Source organism: Neophocaena asiaeorientalis, unplaced genomic scaffold, assembly GCF_003031525.2.
Source record: "Neophocaena asiaeorientalis asiaeorientalis breed wild unplaced genomic scaffold, Neophocaena_asiaeorientalis_V1.1 scaffold918, whole genome shotgun sequence".
NCBI lineage: Eukaryota > Metazoa > Chordata > Mammalia > Artiodactyla > Phocoenidae > Neophocaena > Neophocaena asiaeorientalis.
In genome coordinates, this window is record NW_020174132.1 from 332,783 (window position 1) to 350,280 (window position 17,498).

Genomic DNA, 17,498 nt, shown 5'->3' on the forward strand with positions numbered 1-17,498 from the left:
TATATATTTAAATTAAGGTGAAATTTACGTAACATGAAAGTGGCATTTAGTACATTCACATCTTTGTGTAACCACTGCCTCTCTCTAGGTTCAAAACATTTTCATCACTCCAAAATAAAACCCCATCCCTGCTGAGCAGTTACTCCCCATTCTTCCCTCTCCCCAGCCCCTGGCAACCATCTGTCTGCTTTCTGTTTCTATGGATTTACCTATTCTGAATATTTTATATAAATAGAATCATACAATATGTGACCTTGTATGTCTGGCTTCTTTCACTGAGTATCATGTTTTGTTTTGTTTTGTTCTGTTTTTTTTTTGGAACGCACCGAGTGGCATGCAGGAACTTAGTTCCCCGACCTGGGATTGAACCTGTGCCCCCTGCAGTGGAAGCAGGGTGTCTTAACCACTGGACCGCCAGGGAAGCCCCCTGAGCATCGTGTTTTTGATGTTCATTCACGTTGCAGTGTGTGTCAGGACTTCTTTCCTTGTTATGGCTACATCTCGCCAACACTTATTATTTTCATTAAAAAAAACCATTTTAATATAGCCACCCTGGTGGGCATGACACGGGTGTGAAGTGGTGGCTAACGATGTTGAGCATCTTTTCATGTGTTTGTTGGCCATCTGTACATCTGCTTTGGAGAAATTGAGTTGTTTGTCTTTCTGTTCTTGAGTTGTAAGAATTTTTTATATGTTTTTGATACTAGATTCTTACCAGACATGATTGCAGATATTTTCTTCTATTCTTTAAGTTGTCTTTCCACTTTCTTGATAATGTCCTTTGATGGACAAAAGTTTTTAATTTTTATGAAGTCCAGTTTATTCGTTCTTTTTTGTTCTTTTGTTGCTTGAATCACATATTTTTCATAATTCTGTTTATGCCCCTTCTTGGTTTATTACCTGTGTCTCTTAATTGTGTAATTTTAATGGTTGCTTTAGGGTTTATAGGATGTATCTTTTACTTACCACAGTCTATCATCAATAGATATACCACTTCATGTAGAGTGTAATGCTCTTACAATAGTATACTTCCGGGGCTTCCCTGGTGGTCCAGTGGTTAAGACTCTGCCTTCCAATGCAGGGGGTGTAGGTACAGTCCCTGGTCAGGGAGCTAGGATCCCACATGCCTCACAGTCAAAAAAACAGAAACATAAAACAGAAGCAGTATTGTAACAAATTCAATAATGACTTCAAGAATGGTCCACATCAGGGCTTCCCTGGTGGCGCAGTGGTTGAGAGTCCGCCTGCCGATGCAGGGGCACGGGTTCGTGCCCTGGTCTGGGAGGATCCCACGTGCCGCGGAGCGGCTGGGCCTGTGAGCCATGGCCGCTGAGCCTGCATGTCCAGAAAAAAAAAAAAAAGAATTGTCCATATGAAAAAAATCTTAAAAAAAAAATAAAACAGTATACTTCCATTTTACGCTTTTACCCTTGGTTTTCATTATCATACATTTAACCTTTACATTTTTTCATTAAATATTGATTTCTTATATTTTTAAATAATGAAAATGAAACCTTTTGTATTTATCCGTATAGTTTATTTCTTGTGCTCATCATGCTTTTGTGTGTATCCAGATTTCCATCTGGTATCATTTTCCTCCACTTTTAACATTCTTTGTACTTTTGGGCTGCTGGTGATGATTTATTTTTCAGCTTTTGTATATCTGAGAAAGGTCTTCATTTCATCTTTGTTTTTTTGAAAGATATTTTTACTGGGTATAGAATTCTAGATTGACAGGGTTGTTTCTTCCCCCAGTACTTTAAGAATGTTCCATTATCTTTTGTCTTGCATTATTTTCTATGAGAAATGTGCTGTCTCTGAATTTTATTCCTCTGTACCTAATATGTCCCTCCCCCCGCCTTTCAGGCTGCTTTTAAAATATTTATCATTTGTTTTGTGCTTTGAGTTCATTAAGCTGTTTAGATCTATCAATTTACAGTTTTCATCAAATTTAGAATATTTTCTCATTATTTATTCAAATATTTTCTATCCTTCAACACTTCTAGTTAGACATATTATTACACTGCTTGAAATTTTCCTGGAGTTCACTGACACTGTTTATTTTTTTTAACTTTTTATTTTGAGATAACTATAGATTCACAGGTGCTTGTTAAAAATAATCCAGAGAGTCTCTGCACCACAGATACTGAGCCTGCACTCTAGAGCCCTCATGCCACAACTACTGAAGCCTGCGTGCTTAGAGCCTGTGCTCTGCAACAAGAGAAGCCACTGCAATGAGAAGCCTGCACCCCAGCAAAGAGTAGCCCCTGCTTACCACCACTAGAGAAAGCCCGTGCGCAGTGACGAAGACCTAACACAGCCAAAAATAAATAAAAATTAAAAAAATTTTAAAAATGCAAAAAAAAAAATCCAGAGAGCCCATCCTTCAGTTTTCCCCAGTGTATAACTATAGTTCAATATTACAGCCATGTTCATGTATTTTTCTGTTTCATTTTGATAGTTTTTATTGCTATGTCATGTTTACTAATCTTTACTTCTACAGTATCTAAACTGCTGTTAGTTCCATCAAGTACAGTGTTCATCTCAGACATAGTTTTCATCTGTAGAAGTTTGGTTTGTATCCTTTTAAAATATGTTCCTTGTCCCTACTTATTATGTGGAATCTTTCCTCCAGCTTCTTGAACATGGAATCCAATCATAATCACTTCTGATGTTTTTGTCAGCATTCTGTCATTTGTGCCATTTCTAGGTTGCTTTCAGTTGATTTCGTTTTTTATCATTATGGGTCTGTTTTCCTGCTTTGCCTGCCTGGTAGTTTTTTTTTTTTTTTTTTTTTTGCGGTACGCGGGCCTCTCACTGTTGTGGCCTCTCCCGTTGCGGAGCATAGGCTCCGGACGCGCAGGCTCAGTGGCCATGGCTCACGGGCCCAGCCGCTCCGCGGCATGTGGGATCTTCCCGGACCGGGGCACGAACCCGTGTCCCCTGCATCGGCAGGCGGACTCTCAACCACTGCGCCACCAGGGAAGCCCCTGCCTGGTAGTTTTTAATGGGATGGCAGTATTGTGAATTTTACCTTATTGGGTGCTAGATATCTTTTTTATTCTTATATAATTGAGTCTTGATTCTTGTTCTGGGACACATTTACACATGGCTTTAAAAAAATTCCACATGTGTTCTGTACCTTACTCTATAGAACTAAGTTTAAAGATAAAAGAGACTGAGAAGAAAATTGCTGGAATTTATATATACTTCATTTTTTTCTCCCAAATTTCTTTGGAGGGGAAAAGCACCTTTATCCATGTTAGGTTTTTGAGAAGACGATCAGAGAAATAAGAGCTAGTTGACGATCCAGTTGGTTGCCTTTATCATGAGTGAATCTTAGCTGCAAAATGTCAGTTAATGCCTTCACGTCAGGGACTTAGGGCCAGTGGATACAGGGTACAGGCAGTTTACTTCAGCTTATAATCACATTTAAGAACTGAGATGAGTCCTAACGGGTTATTTACTAGTCCTATCATTCCTCCAGTTTAGGAGTCCCTTCTGAGATATACCTAGCTTTTGTTTAAAAACATTTAAAATCCTTGTGAGGTCCTCCATGCAATGTTTTATTGATATTGATATATTTTTTCTCCTACTGAAGTGTACCAAGCAGTAGGTGGTAGAAAATGAGGGCAGAGAGGTAAAGGGAGACTGGATGTAAGTGTAGGGCTTTATAAGCCATCTTCAGGGCAGAGTTTTCTGTCAAGAGCCATGTGCCGACCAGAGAAGATGGCACTGAGAGCCTGTCCCTTATCCCATGCGACCACTCTGGCCTCATACACAGTCATGTGTTTACTCGCTTCAGGGCTGCTCCCTCCCTGCCGCCATTTCTCTTCCATATTGCTGACTGGAGTCTCTGCCTTATCCTTTCCTATGTTGATCCATTCTCCACAGTGTAGCCAGAGTCATCTTTTAAAAGCACGGCTTGGGAGTTTAAGGGATTTTCTCAAGGCCACAAAATGAAGTGAGTAGTAGCGCCGAGATCCGAGTCAGGGTCTTCGTGGGGTTGGAGCCTCTGCCGTTCCGTCGTTCTGGAGGGGACGGGCTTTATGCCTGGAGCAGGAAGGAGCTGGGCCATCCCAAGGTGAGCAGGCTCTGAGTGTTGTTAGAAGTCCATGCTGTGTTTGCCTGACAGCCCGCTGACTTGATTTTTGTAGGTGTACCGGTTTCATATTCCAGAAGGTCGGAAGGCTGGCTGCCACAGCTCTGGGAGGTGGACTTTTCCTGCTTCAGGTCTGTATGCGGAGCCTTTCCCTGGTTTCACGTACCATTTGAAATGCTAGTAACCTTTTGAGTCAGACTTCTTCAGTTACTAGGTGGATTACATTTTGTCATTTATAACACGGGGACACGTGCGTATTCCTTATCAGAGCTCCCTTCCAGGGTTTTCAGGACCACTTGAAATATGAAGCAAGTGTGATTTCAGAAATCCCAGGTGTGATGCAGTGCCCTGTGATACGATTTATTCTTAGACACAAAGTCGATGAGAGACATGAGGGCTAAATGACACTGGTCAGATGGCCTCTGCTGGCCCGTGGCGTGGAGTTTGTTTTGAACCACTGGCTGCTGGCTCCCTGAGGCTGTGTGTGTACAGTTGGTTTGCAAACCTGACTCCACATTGGAATCACCTGGGAATTTTATAGAACACTGATGCTTGGGGCCTGCCCCCCACCTCCGTCTGATTTCACGGGCAGTAGGCCTGCTTGTATATCGGAGTATTTCTAAAGTTGCAGGTGATTCTGAGGTGCAGTCAAGCTGAAGTGTCCGGATCCACAGCTCTTTGTCTTCTCTCGAAGGTAGCAGCCCTCATTTTAGTGAGGTCGTCCCACGTTAGAATCACAATTTGAGTGAGTTTTCCAGACGCGTCAGGTGAAAATGAAGTGTGTGGAAGAGGCCAGAAGAGGCCCGCTCATGACTGGTGGGCCGGGGCGGGTGTGGTACAGCGTCACTGCATCACAGATGCCCTCAAAACCCAATGCTTGAAATGACCATCTTTTTATCATCTCAGTTTCTGTGCATCAGCAATTCGGGGAGGGGAGGGTGGGCGCTTGGGCTGGCAGCCTCAAGGGGTTCTAGCCAGAGCAGGGAGCTGGGGCGGGTCCAGGCCTCTCCCTCCCCTCCCTCACTCGGGTCTCAGCTCCTCCTGTGGCCTCAGTTCTCCAAGCGCCCTTGTTTCAGAAACATGGTGAAAGCTGCCCGCCCTTTTCTGCCCAAGCCTGGGAACTCCATAACATCACTCTGGCAGCATCCTGCTTGTGACTAGCAAGGCACCAGCAGCTGCCCCCGGACCCGTTCCCTGCGTAGCTTCTTGGCTCCCTCCCTGTGGCTGTTAGCAGACAGGCCCCTCCTGTTGCCTTCTGGGTTGCAGTCATCTTTCCTTCCTCGCACCCCTTCAGATGCAAGTGCAGTGACAGCTCTCTTACGCTAGACCCACAATCCTGTTCTGTCCCTGTGGTTTCCCTGAGTGTCTTCATATTGCTTTGAAATGCCTTAATCTGAGTGCACCCTCTGTTTCTTTTGGGGGTTCTGACTGACAGAAGTAATGGGCATTAGAATAATCTCCAGGAAGGACCCTCGCACTGGGATTCTGGTATTGCTTGGGTCAGATGTGCAAGGAGTGCAGTGCAGGTAAGACATGGGGGTCTGTGCTGTGCACGCATGTGCCCTGTCACCAGGGTAGTCACGATGTTGGGAGATCAGGGGTGTGGTTTGACGTAAGGATCCAGTTTCCTTTCATCCGGGTTGTTGTCCCAGCAGCACTTAGTGAATAAGTCTTCCTTTTCTCGTTATTTGTACCATTGCCTTTATCATATATCAAAGTTCATATATGTGTGGCTCTGACTCTCCTTTCTGTACCTACTGAGCCTTGACAGTGGGCAAGACAAGTTCCTCCACATATTCTTCAGGATCGTTGTGGCTGCTTTCGTACTTTTGCTTCTCCATCTAAATTTTACAACAGGCTTGTCAGTTCCTTTCAAAGATTCTGTTTAAATTTTCATTGGGGGACTTCCCTCGCAGTCCAGTGGTTAAGACTCTGTCCGCGCTGCTATTGCAGGGGGCGTGGGTTCGATCCCTGGTTGGGGAACTAAGATCCCGTGTGCCGCACGGTGCACCCAAAAAGAGGGGAAAAAAAGACTAAGAAGAAAAATGTTTGACTGGAATTGCATGGGAACCATATAGATAAATTGGGGGAGAATTAATATCTTTTATGATATTGTATCATCTAGCTGTGAACACAGGCTTTGTCTCCATTTATTTAGGTCTTCTTTAATGTCTTTGTCTAGACTTCTCTTATTTTTTCCATATAGATCTTGTCCATCTGTGGTTCAGTTTTATTCCTAGATACGTTATGCGAGCTTTAGTTGCTCTTCTGCTTTTCCCCAGGCACTTACCCTGAGCCCTAAAGCTGTCTCCCAGTTGGACTCCGAGTGATACAACTACTGATGTAGAACATCTTTTCATGTGTTTATTTACTGTCCAGATCTCCTTTTTGCTGAAGCATCTATTCAGGTCTTTTGTCCGCTTTTAAATTGGATTGTCTGTTTCTGTACTTTTTATTCTGTCCTGTTAATCTGTGTGTCTTCTCCAATACCACACTGTCTTGATTGCTGTAAAATCAGGTAGTGTGATTCCTCCAACTCTGTTCTTTTTCAAAATCGTTTTGGCTGTTCTAGTTCCTTTGTCTTTTCATACACATTTTAGAACCAGCTTGTTTACATATCTGTAAAACATCTTGCTGGGATTGGGATTGCAATAACTCTGGCTTAATCATTTCTCTTTGAGTTCTTTCTTCAACAGACATTTTATAGTTTTCAGTGTACAGATCCTATATGATTTTTGTTTAGATTTGTACCTAGTGTTCGATTATTTTGCAGCTATTGTAAAACCATAAATTTCATTTCCATTTCCAATTCAAATTGCTAGCATATAGAAATACAATTTATTTTGTGTGTTTATCTTGTAGTGTACAGCCTTGCTAAACTCGCTTTTTGTGTGTAGGAGTTTTTGATTTTTGTTGGATTCTTTGAAATTATGTAGACAAACATGTCTACAAATAGTGACATTTTGACATCTTCCTTTCTGATCTGGACGCCTCTTACCTTATGTTCTTCCTTGTTGCACTATGACTTCATTTCCAGCACAGCGTTGAATAGGAATAGAGACAGTAGACATCCTTGCCTTTTTGTTAACATTGGATGAAAGTATTCAGTCTTTCACCAGTAAGTATGATTGACGTTAGCTGTATGTTTGTAGATGCTCTTTAGCAAGTTGAGGAAGTTCTCCCTGTTTCTGTTTTTCCAAGAGCCTTTACAGGAATGTGTGTGGAATTTTGTCAGAATGTTTCTGAGTCCTGCCTGAAGTCTAGGCCAGGTGATACCTTAGCAAATATGGGAAATACACGGCTCTGGGCTTCTCCAGTCAGATGCTCTTGTTTCCTTCAGAGCCCCCAAGTAGCTGTTCAATGTACTTCGTCGTGTGGGAGAGACGGTGGAGTAACAGAATCGGAACTTGAATGTAGTGTACGATTTTTGAGATGCAGCTATATTGCTGCTACAAGTAGTCTGTTCTTTTTAGTACTGAGCAACATCTTGTGTAAACACGACACAACTTGCTTATTCATTCATGTGCGGATGGACATTTGCTTTATTTCCAGTAAAGCTGCTGTGACGAGCTGCCATTCTGGGTATAGCATAATGGCACGTGCAGTTTCAGTGTTGGCGGATGATGCCAAACCGCTCTCCTAAAAGGCTGCTGGTAAACACTCTCAGTAAGGGTGTGATAGGAGTGTCCATTTCCCACATCCTCATCAACACTGTATATTTTCAGTATTTTACTCATCTCCAATCTGATAAAAAAAGTATAGCAACTCAGTAATTTTAGTGTTAATTTCCTGGATTACTTGTGAAGTTGAACTTTTCCCTTTTGTTGGCCACGTTGTTTTGTGAGTTGCCTTTACCCGTTTTTCAAATGGGGTTTTTTCCTTACTGATCTCCAGAAGAATTTCACTTTTTATAGGTATTAATGTTTTGTTTGTTAGATATATTGCAGATATTTTCTCCAGCCTGGTTTGGGTGACTGATTAGTTGGTTGGTGCTGTTAACTAAAAGAGAGACTAGAGGGAGAGCAACTGACTAGACAGTGGAGAAGAATTTCAGTTTTAGATATTTTGAGCTATCCAGGGAGTTATGATTTATCATATCAGAAATTTGGAGGAGAGAAGTGATACACAGGGAGGACTGACTGATGGCCTGTTCAGTCTCTTCGTTCCCTGGGTAACACTAATCCATCAGGAAACTCCATGTGTGAATGAGTTTTATCCTGTTCGCACATTCTTTATGAAATGCTTCTCACTGAGGTGTGTGGGTGCGCACCTGCTGTCTTGAGCAAGGGAAGTAGGCATGTTCTGTAGGTATATTTGGATGTGCTTCTCCCTTACAAGAAATCGCTCATGAGAAACCTCTGTGATTTCTTTCTGAGCATCAGTGATTACTACGTGACATCCTTGCCCTGTTCACATTGTTGAGAAACTCAGGCTTATGTCGCCTTTAAGGTTTCTTTACCTTACATCTTGACTTCCAGTTCTGATTTTCATCTACCATTTAATTTTTTTAAGCTAACTTGAAATTTTATAGAGATGGGTAAGAGTATAAATAAAGTAAAAGAATTGCCAGCAGTCACTGAAGGCCAGTGTGTGGATTTCCGTTGACAGGCATAGGGCCTCGCACATAGGGTGGATGCTCAGTAGATGTGGAGTGAATGTCGTTGAAATACAAAAAACTGGACGGCAAATATCTCCAAAGATAGAAACTCAGAAGGATTTTTGGTAACATATTTCAGTGATTTATCCTGTGTTTCTCCTTTATTGCTGTCATTTTTTAAACTAAAGCTTGCAAACCATACTGGCTACATCAAAGTGGACTGGAAGCGGGTAGAGCGGGACATGAAGAAAGCCAAGGAGCAGCTGAAGGTCCACAAGGGCAGCCAGACACCTGCGGAGGTCAAAAGCAAAGCAGACGAGGTGAGACTTGTTTTGTTCCTGTGCAGTGTGTGAAGGGTGCAGACAACTTTGTGTGTAAAAAATGGGGTAGACACACCAATATGTCAGCCTCAGATGGAATATCCTCACCTCGGTGGCAATTTAAAAGGTTAAACCTACAAGGACCAAGGACCAGTAGGTTTGGTGACTTTTATTGCTGAGCGAGAGTGCAAAGTGCTACAGGCACATATGTGGATCGAGCATCCCTTGAAGAAGTTCTTGTTGGGATTGGAGCGGCACGTGAGGGGTGGTGGGGAAGATGTACCTTGTACAGCCACTCTGATCACTTTGAGTGAGTCACATTTTTGTCTCCATACACACACATCGCTGAAACGTCCAGAATGTGTAGCCCAGGGGTTGACGAGCTTTTTTTGTAAAGGGCCAGATGGTACATGTTTTCAGCTTTGTAGGCATCGTGATCTCTGTCACTACTGAACTCCACTGTGTAGCGTGAAAACAGCCATAGACGATCGGTAGGCAGGTGGGTGTGGCTGCGTTGCAATGAAAGTTTATTTAAAAATAGGTGACGGGCTTCCCTGGTGGCGCAGTGGTTGAGAGTCCGCCTGCTGATGCAGGGGACACGGGTTCGTGCCCCGGTCCGGGAAGATCCCACATGCCGCGGAGCGGCTGGGCCCGTGAGCCATGGCCGCTGAGCCTGTGCTCCGCAACGGGAGAGGCCACAAATAAATAAATAAATAAATAAATAAAAAAAATAAAAATAGGTGACTGGCTGGATTTGGCCCACGGGCTATAGTTTGCTAACCTCTGATCTAAGGCATGAAATCAGGTCAGATTATACTGGAGGGACAGGAGAAGGGCTTCTTTTTTAAAAGGATGTATTTTGTTACTTCTTTATTACCTTTGGAAAAACGTCAAATGTCCCAAAGATATAAGTGCACTTAACCAGGGAGAAATAAATCAGGATCAAGGTGTCAGGAAGGTGCCTGGTTAAACCTACAAGGACCAAGAGAACAGGAAGGGAATACCAGGAGACAAGAAATATTAGCAAATGTTTGAAAGTTGGAAAGCACATTGACGAGTGGTAGATAACTTAGCAGAGGAACTTCCCTGGTCCGGTGGCTACGACTCTGTGCTTCCAGTGCCAGGGACCTGGGTTCAATCCCTGGTCAGGGAACTAGATCCTGCATGCCGCAACTAAAGATCCCACATGCCGCAACTAAAAAAAAAAGATTCCACATGCCACAACTAACACCTGGTGCAGCCAAATAAATAAATATTGTTTTTAAAAAAATGACATTCCCTTTAAAGAAGAAAAAAAAGAAAAAGATGATTCTTTGTGGTGGCGAGTGTTCAGCCAAAGGTGTCCATTGCCAGAATACTACTCAGCCATATAAAAGTATGAAATTTTGCCATTTGCAGCAACATGGATGGACATAGAGATTATCATACTGAGTGAAATAAGTCAGACAGAGAAAGACAAATATCATATGACATCACTTATATGTGGAATCTAAAATATGACACAAATGAATCTATGAAACAGAAGCAGACTCACAGACATAGAGAACAGAGTTGTGGTTGCCAAGGGGGAGGGAGGGAGGGACTGGGAGTGTGGGGTCAGCAGATGCGAACTAGTATCTATAGGATGGATACACAACAGGGTCGTACTGTAGAGCACAGGGAACTCTTCAGTATCCTGGGATAAACCAGAATGGGAAAGAATAGGGAAAAGAACGCATGTATATGTACAATGGAATCACCTTGCTGCACAGCAGAAATAAACACAACATTGTAAATCAACTACATTTCAAGGACAAAATGAGCACATCTTACTTTATGTAAATTATACCTCAATAAAGTGTAGTAAGATGGAAAAGTTCAAAAAGAAGAACAAAAAACCCCGCAAATAAATTTTTTATGAAAGAAGCTGTCCATTGCCCAGAGTGGGACGTGACATTTGTGCACTTAGATAAGTCCTTCCTCCTTCCTCCCTTCCATCCCTCCTCAAGCTCAAGGTTACGAAACTTACACTTTTTTCACTTCAAAAAGTTTTTTATTTTTCAGACATTTACAAAAGTAATACATGATTGTTGAAAACTTCTTTAATGATACAGGAATGTATATAATAAAAAGTATAAGGTTAATGTTTGATTAGAACCAACTGTTGCCTTACAGTGTGCACTTATATAAAGTAACCAGAAGGTTTGGTTGGCCACAAATGTTTGGTTGGCCACAAATGTTTGTGGTATCCCTCTTTGTGGCCTGGCCCTCTCACAGGCCCCAGGGAGAGTGGCTGGTTCCCCCTGAGAGCCCGTATTCATATTTGGGGAGCAGGAAATGAAAATGTTCGGGTTAGTGTTTAGCAGCAAGGAGACCATTGGTGATTTCTGCGAGAACAGTTACAGTCGGCTGGTGGAGTTGAGAGCCAAGGTGTAGCAAGTTGAGGAACGAGTAAAGATGAATGAAAGAAGTTATGTCAGGAAATTGTATGATTTTTGTCACTCCCCCTGAGGGCAGATGGCAAGAGACAATGCATCAAATAGGGAAATATAGTTCCAGCCAAGTCGGGGAGGAGTGAAGACACAGGGACAGTGGGAATGAGGGGGCTCGAGGGTCCCAGGACGCTGGGTGGTGGCGTGTGAAAGGTCGGGGTGGGGTTAGGGAGATGAACCCCTGTACGTAAGTTCAGGAAACCAGTAGGCCAGGCTACAGGGTGTATTCCCCTCGTGAATACTTTTCTATGGTAGCACTTGGGAGAAAGTTCCCTCTGGGATGGAGGTCGATAGAGCACATGCATGGGAAGCTGTAGGAATGTGAGAAAATAAGGTTTCAGAGGAGGGTGTATGGATAGATGGACAGACGCGTGGGCGGGAGGAACGTGTGGACAGGTTTGGAGGAGACACCAGTTTACTGAACGTGGTGCCTTCTCTCTTTGCAAAGTCCCGTCTGAAAAGCATCCCTTGAATGTGATCACTGTGCGCTAGCACCCCGCCACTACCTTATCCAAAGACGCGTCATCTCACCTTCTGATCTGCGTCCTGCTTCCTAATAATATCCTCAGCAAAGTAATCCACTGTGCTATCTTCTGTTCCTAGGTGGTGTCGTTTGTGAAGAAGAATGTTCTAGTGACTGGTGGATTTTTCGGAGGCTTTCTGCTTGGTATGGCATCCTAAAGAAGATGACTTCACTTCCTTATTCCTGGTTTTTCCAGCCAGCGGCCTCTTCACTCCGTCATAGGATAGCAAAGCCTCTCCTCTTCGTCCTCCTCTCCCTCACCTTCCTCCCTGCCGTGGCGTATCTGAATGGCTTCTGTAGGCATCTGTTGGTACAAGTGGATAATGGCCCCACCATGACCTTGACGGCAAAGCGGCAACGGAAGAGACAGTAGACATTAACTCTTCTCCCACCACACTCCCCCCTTGACTAATCTCTAGGTCAGCAAGAATATTCCTTTGTCCCCTATGGAAGATACTTACCAGAACGTGGTACAAGATGGCTCACCGTGGAGCGTGAGTGGACCCTCAGAGGTTGTCCCAAACTTGATTAGGAAAAGAAATAGCAAGCATATAAGATACCTTACTATGTCCTGCCTGGAAAGGAACTGAATACATTTGCCTGTAAGCATGAAAGATTTTGGTATCTTGGTGTCTGCTTTCTTTTGTAGTAGATTTTAGGTTACAGAATGAGAACTACTTGTACTGGCTCTAATTATCCTGACAGAATGGGAGCATGCGCACTACAGTTGAAAAAAATCTGCATATGGAATGAACTTGTGCTAAAGATACATATGCTGAGCTGAAGGTATTGTGTTTGGTGGGAAGGTCTTTAGGGAAAGCAACCAATAGATACATTTAGGATGGTCAGACTTAGTGAATCACTTAGAGGCATTGAGGTATTATCTACAGATGTTTTCCATCATACAGGATAATGTATCTCATGCTGGTTTCCAAAGGATTTATTTATGGCAAAATAAGTGACTTTAGGTGGAAGAGGGAAGAAGCTCTTGGATTTTTATTTAATAGAAAAGGTTTTAAGCTTTGAAATGTGAAATATTCTTTACCTCTTGTCAAACATCAGGGGTAGCCGTAGCTCCTCTGCGCCAGTTCTACTATTTATCCAGTTAGTATGAAATATATAACATTTGAACCAGAGTTTTTAAATGGTGGCATTCCAAGCATTAAGCATGGAGAACAGTAGCGACAGCACATGTGAAATAAATTATTTCTATCATCAAAGGTAATCTGTCTCAGGATGACCCCAACTCTTAGAATTTTTCTTTAAAATAAAAGTTTATAGATATATCCATGCTTAGAAACTTAACACATTTTTCTGTACTGGCCTTCTGTTGTACCATCTAGAATACCCACTGCAGGAAGGCAAGGCTTGTGTCTTCACCATTATATCCATGGAGCCAAGCACTTAATAAGTACCCAGTATCTGTTGAATATATGAATAATGAGCTCATAGAAAAGTATCTGGAAAAGGCACTGATCCACAGGATTTGTGAGACTTTATGAGTTCTGAAAATTTGGAAAACTTGGAATTAACTTCTTAAACTTGCAGGTGATCCCTTGCAAAATGTATGTTCTTAAGGCCTTCCTTTTAAAATGTTCGCCTTTTTACTTACCTTGGGAATGATGTATTGAATTTGGAAATTGTAGCTACTAGTGGATGTGTGGAATTTTTTAGAATTCATCCATTTGCATTTTTCTCCTTATGTTATGGTAGTATTTTAAGGCAACATTAAGTTTTGCTTGTAACATGTATGAATTATATACAAATCATAATGGTATGAGCCACATTGTTCCATATTTTTGTAGAAGAACTCAAATTTTTTTCACTTTTTATTATGGAAACATTCAAACATATATAAAAATACAGAAAATAGTACAGTGACCCCCATGTGTCCATCAACCACCTATAATGATCATCAAATTATATCTTGTTTTATCAGTTGTTTTGAAACAAATACCAAATGTGTCATTTTATTATATTTTGGTATGTGTCTGTAAAAGGTAAGAACTCATCTTAAAAATCATAAATGCAATACCCTATTATTATACCCATCTGACCCCACCCAGACCAGTGGAATGGGGGCTGCAGGTAGTGGGGTGGGGTGGCCTTTTTCCATCTCTTTTTCCTGTGATTATTGGTGATGACAAAGATTAGCAGGTTGCTCTAAGCGGCTTTGAGCGGGTTATAATAGATAATAGACTGAAGTCAGATTCTGGCTTCCACCTGACGGACACGGTTGAGGTCAGTGTTACGGGTTGGCCTCATCCTATTGCAATCAGGATGGCCCTGAGTTCTGCCCGCTGAGTGGGGCCACCACAGGTGGACGGGCAGAGTGGGTGCTGAGGCTGAACAGTGGTGGCGCTCTGGTGCTCATCACTGGTGGCATTTAGGAGAGCTCCCTCAGGCAGTTAGGGGAGCCTCTAAATGGAGGCCCTGTTGTCAGCAGCTTTGCTTCAGGTGGCGAAGTGAGAGGTTTCCTCTCAAAGAACAGCTGCCACCCCTTCACGCAAAACTGAGACACCAGGACCAGGCAACTTCACCCATGGATACTCTGTTTCCATGTGACTGGCAAGGCCTGTTTCATGATGCATTTTTCTCCAGGACCCAGAATCCAGTAACATGCTGTGCCTCCCTAGTGATGGGGGCTGAAGAGATGGCAGATTTTCTTTGACTGACGGAGGGATTAAGCGTTTTCAGTCGTCACTTTGACCGTGTTTGGGTTTTGGCTCCCCTTGTTCGGGGCTTCCCTGCCTGTAGTTGGGCCTGGACTGGAGAACCTCTGACAGCTGGTGGCCAGAGTGCCTATGAGGGTCTTCTCCCTTTTTGCTGCTCACCCCAGAGCCCCCATGTGCTCCTTCTGTCCCCTCCTGGCATCTCTGCCACTCTGGACCACCCTTTGACCCAGCGTCCCTCCTTGTAATGGACCAGGTGGGATGGGGAGCTATAAGCAAAGGAGGGGGAGAGGGATCAGGTCCAACAAGTAGACCCCCGTGTCTTCAGTCTTGCTAAGGCTCTGTATCCTCACTGCTAACACGGTTTGAGCGTGGGGACACCTCCGCCTGAGTGGCCCCATTGTCATGAGTGTCACTGTCATTGACTTTCCTCCCGCTGCCCATCCGGGCCACTTCTCTGCTCCCGCCCCTCAGCCTCAGGACGCTCATTAACAGGCCGACATTCCCCCCTGCTGGACCTGGCAGAACACAGGACATGATTAAAGGAATGAATCTTACATAATTCTAGCTAACATACTCTTGGGGTGGGTGCTCATGGTTTTGAAATGCTTAACTACTGTGAAAATGTTCTCCCCATCATCCTTTTGTTTGACTTTTGCCGGAAAGATGGACGTGACTAATGGTTGAACTCTTATTTGGAAACCTGCTTTTGTGTCGTTTGGGAGATGTAATAAGTTTCTGATTGAAAAAAATGGTGTAGGGATAGATTTTAAATATCTGAGAATCATTGATGTTTCACGATGAAACACTAGTCTCTTCTCTCAGGGAAATTTACTTACGGCCAGTTTTGGACCCTGCAGGCGAAATTAGACTGCTGCCCTCTCTGCTCCCTCCACCAGCTTACCGGCTTCATTTCTTTGTCATTTCTAGGTCTGGGGGCTTCTTAATCACTTACGCAATAGTAGTGTGATCTCTTGGAGAACTGGGCAGAAAACGTACCTTATTCTGGACCTGATTTCCCAGAAGTCATACAGTGTGGCTTATGTCTCTGACATTTGATACTTAAGGAATCATGAATTTCAAGAGCACTATTTTTCTAGCGAAAACTGAGTGTCGCACTTTCTTCACGTTTTTAGAAAACTGTAAAGTCAGCTTATTGAAACACCAAAACTACCGTCCTGAGTTTGAAATGGTCAAAAATGCCATTGTGATGATTGAGAGCAGTGGTTCGCATCCTTGCTTGCCTGCCTGCCGTCCTGGAGACTCTGGTTGCACTGGTAGCGGCGGGGCAGCCTCAGATGTTTGAGGAGCATCTAAAGTTGGGAACCACTGAACTACAGACTTGGGAGCTGGCGTAATAACGTTACAGCTCTGCTGAACAGGCCTTTAATACCTTTTAAATTAAGTGCCATACAATTTCAGATGCCTTCCAAGTACTGAACAGAGTATAATATTAGTTTATTAAATGTTACAGGAATTGTGTGGAGTGGATGCATGAGTAGCATGATGGCTGACCAGGGCCTTCTGTCATCAGTAGATGTAAAGCTCTTGGACAGAAGGTTGTGGGGTAATGGAGTGTTCATATGGTGCCATATCACCCCACAAATGACCTCCCATGACCAAGGGAAAACTACCTTTCCAGTGGAGAGGTCTGTCCCAGTCATTAGTTAACCAAGTGATGAAACTTAGCATCACTCAGAGCCCACTTACAGCAGGCTTTTAAGAAGTCTAAGTGGAGGATGAGATCGTATTTCTCACCTTCCCAGCTCTTCCCTGAAGACTGAGATTCAGTGCTAATCATGGTCCCTAATAAATAAAAAACAGTTGGCAAGTGGTAAGCTTCTTTGATGTCTCTTTTATTTCCCTGTATGTCATAGTAATAGCTAAGAAGAAGATTGAAATCAATGTCTGCTAATAGATGTTGAATGAAACTGAGACAGTACTGAGTTTAAAGATAGGAAGGAATAATTGTTTGAAGCTTTAGGAGCCCTAAAGAAAGGAGTATACTTGGGGAAAAAATTAAAAGTCTGAAACTTGAGTAGTTAACTCAATAAAAATACTTTTGGAATAAAGCACTGGAGAGCAGTCTCTTTGATCATGCAGTGATTGCTAATGTGAATCCAACACCGCTATCAACTGATACTTTTAAATGTAATTTAGAGTTGTATATGATGTAAATGTAGTTATAAAATGTTTCATTAAACTATTAACACAAGACTTCAAACGATTTTATGAGAATATAGCACTCTTTCCCTAGTTTGTGGACCAAACATCTCTTAAGGCAGCATTTCTCCAAGTCTCTGGAGAATGTTTCCCTCCCGAGAGATGCTATCTGCAAAATGGGTTTGCTGGTACAAGTTGGCAAGTATTGCATACAGTAGTCCTTTCCAAAGAATCATACTTCACATGAGCATATGAAAAGCTTTGAAGTCTTCACAGGAAAGAAACCTGTTTACTTCTGTGTAACCTAGCATTCCCAAACTTACCTTACCAGGCAAGCCTTTTTTCCACCTGTTACAGCAATTCCTAGAAATGCTGCTTTAAAAGAACACGTGGTCCCAAAACAGTAATGGTATTTGAATATCAGGGACTATCTTAGTTTGTTCACAGCAATGTAGCTTCTCTCTAGCATGCTGGCAGAGGGAAGGAGGGATCCTCCCTGTTGTGGATTGAATGTGGTTCCTCAAATTTCATGTTGAAATCCTAACCCCTAAGGTGACGGCATTTGGAGGTGGGGTCTTTGGAGGTGATGAAGTCATGAGTCTGTTTTATGAGGGCACTGATCCCTTCGTGAATGGGATTAGTGGCCTCAT

General features: G+C 42.9%; 1 protein-coding gene across 1 annotated transcript in view; it reads left to right on the forward strand.

Annotated features, from left to right (window-relative positions):
* FUNDC2 (FUN14 domain containing 2) overlaps nt 1–16,912 on the forward strand; it is a 25,620-nt gene extending 8,708 nt beyond the window's left edge. The window contains exons 3-5 of the mRNA XM_024754715.1: nt 4,158–4,233; nt 8,888–9,019; nt 12,094–16,912. Of these exons, the coding sequence (XP_024610483.1) occupies nt 4,158–4,233; nt 8,888–9,019; nt 12,094–12,171 (286 nt within the window). The 3' untranslated portion in view covers nt 12,172–16,912. The remainder of the gene's footprint in view (nt 1–4,157; nt 4,234–8,887; nt 9,020–12,093) is intronic.
* Nucleotides 16,913–17,498: the final 586 nt, after the last annotated feature.